The 9,878-nt window shown below is 44.3% G+C and overlaps 1 protein-coding gene across 1 annotated transcript; it reads left to right on the forward strand.

Annotated features, from left to right (window-relative positions):
• The first annotated feature begins 1,766 nt into the window (after positions 1 to 1,766).
• On the forward strand, positions 1,767 to 3,317 carry LOC117865499 (uncharacterized). The gene has a single exon (XM_034749721.2). The coding sequence runs from the start codon at positions 1,952 to 1,954 to the stop codon at positions 2,981 to 2,983; it is 1,032 nt and encodes a 343-aa protein (XP_034605612.1). The 5' UTR covers positions 1,767 to 1,951; the 3' UTR covers positions 2,984 to 3,317.
• The last annotated feature ends 6,561 nt before the right edge of the window (positions 3,318 to 9,878 follow it).

The raw sequence follows: 9,878 nt of genomic DNA on the forward strand, positions 1-9,878 counted from the left end.
AAATAAATTTAGAAAAATACGAGCATCAATGCCGAGTCGATGACTCGAACCCTAGTAGGCAGATTCAACCACAAGGAATCTCTAAAAGAATATAGACACTCCATCCGTCTCAATGTATATCATTTTAGTTTAAAGTATAGTAACATTGAGCAACCTTATATAAAAATAATTAACATTTATAATATTAAATAAATGTATTACCAAGACATATTTCACACTCTATCAGGTGAAAATAATTTGAATTTCTAGATATTTGTGCTATTTTTTGTAAATTTGGTCAAAACTAAATAAATTTGAGTTAGACAAACTATTCAGAACAAATGGGGTGGTACTTGTTGCATATATTCCACTTTTGGACAAGTAGCAAAGCGCGCATGGTGATTTATGGCAAGTTGGTCAGATGTATATCGTATATGGGCAACCAATGAGAATAGACTTCTTCTTCTATGTTTACTTACGGTATTTAAAAAAATCTAAAGAAAAGCAAGGTCTCTTACACAAAGAAGAAAAAGGAACAAGCCACAAATTAAAAGGGAAAGCCTCTCAACTCCCCTGTTGACGTTTTCTTCTTCGAGGGTCTTATTTTTCTGATGGTAGAAGCTACCTAGCAAAGCAAGCAGATATAATGATCGGAGAACGAATAACTTGGCCAAATACGTAGCCGTTCTTCGTTGACGCGCTTTCCTGCAAAATGACAATTCAGGTAACGCTAAGACAAAGTGTGTCGGAATCGACCCTGTCAGTCCTAGGTTCTACAGTCGCCATGCAGCACATCCAAATTAGCCTCGACTAACCTCTATAGTATATCCAAACACGCGTCGTTCACTAGGGAAGCTTTACGAGCCCAGTACGCGTTTATATGGTCGCCGGCTTTGCAAAACTTAGCTTCGTTGCCTAAATTTTGGTTTGAGAAATGCCTTTGTTTGATTCGGTTTCTAATGCAACGGTTTATAAGTGTGGATCACCTATATATGCATATGTAGAAAGATTTTTTGGGCAAATATAACGTGTCCCAAATTTTGAATTATATGACAGGCCATCCAAACCTACCTCTAACATGAACCTTAAAACACCTGAGGGAGAAGAAGGCCGCACAAATCTGTAAGCAAATCTTGTAGCAAAAAAAATTCGGCATATTCTTGCATCTTATAAATCTGCTTACAGAAATCCAACATTTCTCTTTTACCATATATTTCACGACAACAGGTCCAATGAATAGTTCTGTAGACTGTAATAGCTGTATGAGTCATCCTAACACAGTAAAATCTGAAAACGTTAAATACCTAAAGCAGCGTAATGCTTCTTGAGCAATTTGCATATATGCGGGTCACGTATACTCACATCTTCGAATTGAATAATGGCTGTGGTGAAACCGAAACCAGCTAGAGACGTACCCCCTCCTTCCGTTCTAAATTACAGATCGTTTTGGTATTTCTAGATTTATAAATTTTACTATAAATTTACATATAAGTGTATATCTAATGCATAGTAAAATTTATGAAACTAAAAATATCAAAACGATCTATAATTTAGAACGAAGGGAGTATTTTAAGTACTCACGACGCTAGCTCGAATGCTCGATCAAGTGATCTGATCGATCAAAGCTCCGGACAAACTTAGACCGGGAGAATCAAGCTTAACGATAAATTACGACCCAAAAGAATAGACCCAGTCTACTACTACTCAAGAGGTTCTCAAATAATTCACCAGGAGAAAATTCTTATATTCTCTGCCTCTCCGCCTGCCTATAAATACGAACAAGCACCGCCCCGGCTTTGTCCTCACCTCACATCGAGTAACTCTCAGCGACAGCGCATGCGAACAGGCTCCCAGCCTCAGTGCCTCACACACGGGACACCCCTGTAGCAGGAGCTGCCACCGAGAGCTCGAGTTCTCGTGACATCTCCCCCTTGCTACGTACAGTTCGACAGCTCCAGCAAGAAACGGGGACATGGCCTTCGCGGGAGACGCCGACGGTTTCGCCCTCGACTTCATCCGCGAGCACCTGCTCGGCGGTGGTTGCGGCGGCGTCGCCGCCGTGGATAGCCCAGTAGACTCCGACGACGTCGACGTCACCATCCCCGTGCTGCCAGCTGAACCGGAGTTCGAGCCCACGTCGTTCTTACCGCTGGAGCAGGAGCAGCATCATGGGTACATGGGCATGGACCTGACCCACGAGTACATGGGCTGCGGTGCGCCCGCGGTTGGCGAGGCGGCGGCGGCGTTCCCGGAGCAGGAGCCAGCGGCACCGGTGATCATAAAGTTTGGGAGCCAGAGCTCGTCCCCCGTCAGGCCGCCGCTCACCATCGCCGTGCCCCCGACCTCATATGCGTGGGCGGCGACGGCGTCCGCCGCAGCGCCGGCAGTGGCCGAGGCAGTCGAGGACTACCGCAAGTACCGCGGCGTGCGGCAGCGACCCTGGGGCAAGTACGCGGCGGAGATCCGCGACCCCAAGCGCCGGGGCTCGCGCGTGTGGCTCGGCACCTACGACACGCCCGTCGAGGCCGCGCGCGCCTACGACCGCGCCGCGTTCCGGATGCGCGGCGCCAAGGCCATCCTCAACTTCCCCAACGAGGTCGGCACCCGCGGCGCCGACCTCTGGGCCCCGCCGCCCGCTCCGGCGGCGAAGGCCGCTACCGCGGCGAACAAGAGGAAGCGGCAGCAGCCGGAGGACACCGACGACGTCGAGGTGGTCGCGGTGGTGAACAAGGCGGTGAAGGTCGAGGTGCCGTCGTCGTCGTCAACCCAAGTGTCCTCTTCCACCACCTCACCGTCGTCCATGTCAACACGCGAGACCACCGCCTCATCGACGGTGACGTCGCCAGAGACGACGGAGGCGGGTGCAGGTGCCGAGTGGCTTCCCGTGACGCCGTCGAGCGGGAGCTGGGAGCAGTACTGGGAGGCGTTGCTCGGCGGCCTGCCGCCGCTCTCGCCGCTGTCACCGATCCCGACGTTGGGGTTTCCGCAGCTCCCCGTTAATTGACTCGCCGTGTTTGCATAGGCAAGGATTTGGCCAATTGGCCTAATCCTTTTGGATTGCTAAGGAAATCATTTCATTTCCCTTCCAGTATAACGGGATCAGGACTAAACCTCATCCGCCTATAAACTAGCCAAAATGCGAATGAGCTGTGACGAGCAAACAAATCTGAAGAAACCATACAGGGAGGTACATACGTGCAGATCGTTCGATGCTTGTATAGAATAAGCAAAAGAATGTGAGCATGCGGCGTTGATAGTTGATAGGATACTACATTGTAACTTAATACGAGTTAAACTTGCATTGTTTAATGTAGTCCTTGGCTTCTACTCTGTAGTCATTTTTGCACTGTTTCATTCTTTGAGATTTTACGAATTTCCTTGTTCATTTTACATACAGCGGTGAAGTGGCAGAAGAATATATTTATTGTCTTAAAAATTCAACCACCTTTGACCTAATATACCATCTTTGAAAGTCCCGGACCAGAAAATGGAATTCGCAGATTAATTCAGTGATATGTGCATCCTTTACATGGACTTTCATATTTTGCAAATTTAAAGGATTTTTAGATGCGAATTATCGTGTAGATTCCTCAATCCTTGGTAAGATTTCATGTAGGACAATCAACAATGGCCGGAAGAAGAAGAAAATGATGTATGTTTCGGATAAAGCAACACAAGACCAAAGGTTGCGAGTGCACAAAACAAAATGAAAAGGTTATCAATTTCATTAACTCTTGCCTTCTTTTCAGAAAAAACAAAAAACATTAATTTGGGTAATGCAGCAAATTAAAGGAGCGCACTTGTGCATAGACAAACATTCTTGGAGTCTACGTACTCATATTGTCACATGGTTGCTGTTTTTTTTCAAAAAAAAAGAATAAGCATAAATAAGTCACTCATCTGATACTAGGATCGGAATCAAAGATATGAATCTGAACCTAACTGGGCACCCAAAACTATTTTAAAAAATTAATAGAATGGATTTTACCCAGCTTTATTAGAGACCTTATATTCTTATTAGCGTTGTTATTTTGAAAAAAAAACTTCTCAAAGAAATAGGTTATGTAAATATTATAAGCATTTTTTTCATCTACATTGTCTAAATGTGTTTTTAATAACATTTGAGACTCAGTAATCTTAATTTTTTTTCAAGAAAAGTGCAAGTTTGCAATAAATACATTTTAAATGTGACGAAATCCATCTTTACCACTTTTCTTAGTCAACAAATTACAACGAACTTTTTTCTCCGCTTGGTAGACATTTTGGGTAGTTCTCATTAACCTCATTATACTTGAACTGTTCTTTGGTCGTTTCCCTGCAGATGCGGCGAGCATCTCGGTATAGATATATGCAGAAGAATTGGTGTTGCTATTAGCAGGTACAGCCTGAATTAATTAAGGAGATTCATCCAGTGGAATCCCCACACCCTTTTTTTTGGATTTATCACAACGCTAAGATGAAAGAAACTAGTGCTTGACGTGTTTGATGCTAGTATGCTCCTAGATGTCAATGGCTAGACGTACCTAAAAAAATTGTAATCAACGCTGGTAGCCTTGATCTGGTTGATCACGCTAGAGCGGGCATGTTAAGCACGGAACTGATAACTTCATTAGTCAACAAGAGAATTGCTTGGACGTACAGGCACAGGGCATGGAATTTGTTATTGCTGCCTGACGTAGTAAACAGTTAGTACTCCTTCCGGTCAACTTCAGTTGAGGGACATGGAAGCAGTCCATGGGCGCATTTCTGATTGTTTAATCGATCGGGTGCCCCAAACTAACAAGCATGACTCGAGCATCGAATGAGATTGCGTATCGTAGTATTTCAAATATACGTAAACATGGTAAAGCGATATTTCGGCGAGTATATATGCTTTCAAGCATCATCGTGATTCATAAATCATAAACATATTAGCTAGCGCTAACTACTACGACTTCGTCAGATAGAACTGAGCAAGTACTGCACTTACTCATGATTGCATACATGCTAGCTGCGGGTTACAAAGCTAGTAAGAAAATTCGAGGCACATATAATGATAGGAGTTTGATTTCAACCATTTTTTTTTACGTTCAAAGATCGAAAGCAACGTTAGTACGTGTGCTTGCAGTAAGCTGGTCCGGTCATTTTTCCAGCAGTGCGATGTCGACAGGTTGGATTCCAGGTCAACAAACGGCACCTGCCCGAAAAAAGATTAACGCACGACCAAATTAAAACCAGTAGGTTACGCTTGATGCATGCGCTAAGAATTCCACTACAGCAGGTAGCTACAGAAAAGTAGTGACATGATACAACATCTTTTGCTTTTTAGTGGGCTTTTCGTCGCCGATCCGATCCTTCTGTCTATAGGTTTTCATCTTCAATTCGTTGTTCAGTGTGTTCTTGCGTGCTTCCTCTGTAACATCGCGGTGACACGGTGAGTAGATAACACAGCAAGAAGCCAACATGTAGTGATGTCTTCCTACTTATCAGACACGGCTTTGTATATATGCCAAATTGATGTCGCTCCAGAGTCCCTGCTGCTTTACTTTGACAGTTTATTCTTCTTCCACTAATTAAGCCCGTAGCCTGACAGTTCGGCCCGGGTCAGCGCTTACCGCTGGTCGAGAGCCTGGAAGTGAAACGAAACTGAAAAGGTAGGCGCGGTCAATCCATTTTGTATATGCAAGGTCGTGTCGACGTGCCTCTTACACGTAGGGGACGACACGTGTAAGCTGCTAATGCTGAACCGGTCGTACTTCCTGCAAATAGCATATAAAGTAATATGTAGCACGTAATTTGTAGTTCATTTTAGTTTTTTAAGTTTATCTAGATATAGTGTGTATAATAATATCTATAAATTTAAAAAAGTTAAAATAACATATAATTAAAACGGCTAATTAAAACGGCGGGAGTAAATTTGATCATTGCAATCGAGAGAGAAGGATAGTTAACATAATCAAATCATCAAATTTCAATACGAACTAGTCTCTTTTTGTGCGCTAAACCTAGCTAGTCACCAGTCACTGCCCCCGTTTCACCGTATGCCCACATGCATATATACCATTTTTAAGAGAGTCAGAGTTGTTACCGGAAAGTCGTCCCATTTGGTTTTAGGAGCTCCTAAAATTTCTGTCACATCGAATATTTAGATACTAATTAGGAGTATTAAACATAGACTAATTACAAAATTAATTGCACAGGTGGAGGCTAATTTGCAAGACGAATCTATTAAACCTAATTAGTTCATGATTTGATAATGTGGTGCTACAGTAAACATATGCTAATGGTGGATTAATTAGGTTTAATAGATTCATCTCGGGAATTAGCCTCCATCTGTGTAATTAATTTTATAATTAGCTCATGTTTAGTCCTACTAATTAGGCTTCGAATATATTCAATGTGATATGAATTTTTAGTCCGGATTAAAGATCCAAGCACCCTTTACGCGATGCATGGAGCATGCAGCATGTTCGAGGGTTTAGCAGAAGTTGCTACGAAAAAGGACTTGCGGTCTCAATCTCAGATGGAGCCCGCTTGCTGGAATTCCGGTAACAACAGAATGTGACTGCAATTAAGAGGGCCTCGATCAGCTGAAACGAACAGAGTCACGATTTCTGGTGTCCAAGGAGTAGCATCCTTTGTGACTTGTGAGTCAGAAGTAGCTGCATCTAACTCCAGTCCAATAAGGTTGACAATCTGGTACCCGATCGTCCAGGCGACTTCAAAGCATCACAAATTAAACAGCGGCGACGACGACGACGACTGTGTAGCTGGGGATCACCATTTGGATCGCAGGAACCGACAAAGCCCCTGCTGCAATGTACGACCAGAGGCCATGCTCACGTCGCTGTCAGACAGACGAGAGAGAACAGTTGAAAACGCCATGCGTATCGGTGTGGTATCCGTATCCGTATCTGTGTATCTCACGCGCGTTACGCCGCAGGCTGATCAAAAGGAGGGCCGCGGCGTGGACGGTAGACCTGGACCGTCGCCGCCGACCGGTTCGCGGCGGTAAGCGACTGATCGGGCACGGCATGATGGCGAGGGGCATGGGGCGCTCTTGTTGTTGCTTCCTTACGTAACTTAGTCTATTTCTGATAGGTGATTAACTATATAATTTGAAGATTTTATCAGTTGAGTCTATATTTCATTCGTGCATGATTATGCAAATAGCTAATCGGAGGTGTTATGTTGAGTGTGTTGTGGTGTGGTGTGTGTAAAATATATCTTGTATGTTGTGTCTCTTGTCTTGTGATATGCACATGTAGGATGCGACATGACGGTTGACGGCACGAGGTGAACGTCAAGCGAAAGGTTCATGCCGATGTACTAGGGTTGTGAAGAGTGAACATGAGTAGACTTGGACTGAGGGACCCGAGGAGTCCAGACAAAGTCATGGGCGATCCACATGGTGCACGGAAGAGCAAGAGTACACGGACGGGATGGAGACGGCGTTGGTCGAGTCAAGCGGGATGGAGGCGAGTTGAGTAGGTGGCCCTCGAGCCGGGAGCGAAAGAGTTGGAGACGTCAAAGGCTTGGCGGAGGCCGGACACGCATCGACATCGGTAAGTCACGTCGTGTGCAGCATGCAAGAGGGTTTGACCGGTTTGGCCTCAAAATCGGAGGTGAGTCATGTCTGCGAGGTGTGCAAGAGGGTTTGATCGGTTTGGCCTCAAAACCGGAGAGTGAATCCGGTGCGGTCGGATGACATCGAGTCAGAGAACGCGTGGCACCATCGCGAAGCTTGCGTCAAGGCGAAGTGAAGTCGTGAAGGCGCCGGATCTGTCCGATGTACCGATAAAAGGTTGGACGGTTTTACCCCTAAAGGGTATTCGAGTTGTATGCTTCATGTAAAAGTATTTTGATCATTTTTTCGAATGCCTATATATTTGTGGTGGGCTGTTGGGGGCAGACACATCTCTTAGGTTCTTTGGTGGTGGGCTTCTCATTTTTTGTTGGTGAGAGCTTTTGGTAGGGGAGAGAGATGAAACAATCTTTGATTTGATCTTTTTACCATCTTAGCTTTGATTGTGCTTAAGAGTGGTTTGTAACCAAATATGGTGGAGTAATCCAAAGATCAATTTCGTGCCATGTTAATCTGAAATTTATCTTTTTCGGTATTTTTGAAGCTATTTTTGGGGATTTTTCGTTCTTCGCGTTTGGTTGCGAATCTGGCGAGATTTGTTGGAGACTTTTGTTGTTAGGATTCTTGTGAGTAACTTTGGTATGATCCCTACTCAAATTCCTCATGAATTTGGTTTGAATTTGAAATTTTTCCCAACCTGTATTTTTTGCGTTCAGTTTTCTTCAAAATCCGTGATGAATACTTGAGCTTTTCGAGATCTTTTTCATGAATCTATTAGCTCTTGAGGTGGTGCTTCTATAGCTCAAGTTTCGCCTTGATCCGTTGTGTTTTGAGGAAGGATTTAAGGTTTGAAGTTTGGATGGAGTTCTTTGCTTGTTCTTGCGTGTGCTTGTCTGTTCTTATCCTCATCAACTGGTACGGCATGCGGCTCCTATTCGCACCGATTCAGATTCAGGAGGTGTTTGGTTATTTAGAACCTCCTAAAATTTCTGTTACATCAAATATTTGATACTAATTAGAAGTATTAAATATATACTAATTATAAAACCAATTGCAAAGATGAAAACTAATTTGTGAGACGAATCTATTATAATTAAATATATACTAATTATAAAACCAATTGCAAAGATGAAAACTAATTTGTGAGACGAATCTATTAAGCCTAATTAGTCCATGATTTGACAATATGATGCTACAGTAAACATGTGCTAATAATGGATTAATTAGACTTAATATATTTATCTACTGAATTAACCTCCATCTATATAATTAGTTTTATAATTATGTCATGTTTAATTCTTTTCATTAACGTCCGAACTAAACACCCCTCAACCGGTGTTTGCGCGTCGGGCAGCTGCATCGAGCCAGCTGCGGCAGCGCGTGCGCAGCACGCGAGCGGGCCGGCTCGCTGCAGGCCGGAGACAGGCCTGCGCCAGCCCAGCCTGAGCAGCTCGGCGCTGCGGAGCGGAGCAGCCACCAGGCCGGTACAGACGCGGCCCAGCAGCTGCGTCACCAGCTCAGCAGGCCGACCAGGCCGACAGGCCCAGCTGAGCAGCACAGGTTGGCGAACAACAGCAGGAGAGGTCAGTTCGGTTCACAGCAGCACCTCTGCATTTTTCTCATGTGTGGTCAACGGCAGCGCATTTCTGTTTCAGTTCAGTAGCAGCTCGTGGTTGTTTATTAAGGAATAGTGTGCCTGTTGCTTGTCAATTGGAGCTGGTGATCTCTTCGTTTTGTCTCTGGTTTACTGTGATCAGCCTGCTTGAGTAGCTTTTGTTTATTCACATGAAACAGTGAACCTTTGTTGCTTGATTAGTTAGCCTTCAATCAGCTGAGCGTGAATTTAATTCATGTGCAATGTCACTTTCAGGTTACAGTAATACTACTGTTGGTTCCTTTATTTAAGCATTCCTTGCTTGCTTTGGCTGTTCATTTAAGTAGTTGATTAACTTGTCCTCTAAATGAACTTGGCTCCTGTGTTTAGTCAGTAGCCTTTTAGCCTGGCTTTTTTGCTGCTCCCTGTTTATTGCTTGTCGATATAGCTCTGTTCTCCAGTTGCAGGTTATAGCTCTTTACTGACACAAACGAAGGGCAGGTGTTTTGTTCAGTTCATTTTCTGGATGGTTGGCCGGCTCTAGCTTTTGGTGATCCTGTTTCAGATTGTGTTTTGTTTAGTCTGGCAGTTTGTGCTTTGAGCTCTAGCAGCAGGGCAGTCGAGCAGTAACAGTACAGCAGAGCTCTGCTTGCTGCATTTCTAATTAGCTGCCTTTTGAGTTAGTAGTGTTTTGGCTTGAGTCTGTTATGCGAGCTTTTCGGTGCCTCGTTTTTCGTTTGC

The sequence above is a fragment of the Setaria viridis genome, chromosome 7 (assembly GCF_005286985.2).
Source record: "Setaria viridis chromosome 7, Setaria_viridis_v4.0, whole genome shotgun sequence".
In the NCBI taxonomy this organism is placed as follows: Eukaryota; Viridiplantae; Streptophyta; class Magnoliopsida; order Poales; family Poaceae; genus Setaria; species Setaria viridis.

Coding starts and splice junctions, on each gene's coding strand:
- LOC117865499 (XM_034749721.2), top strand. CDS start 1,952: ATGGCCTTCGCGGGAGACGCCGACGGTTTCGCCCTCGACTTCATCCGC.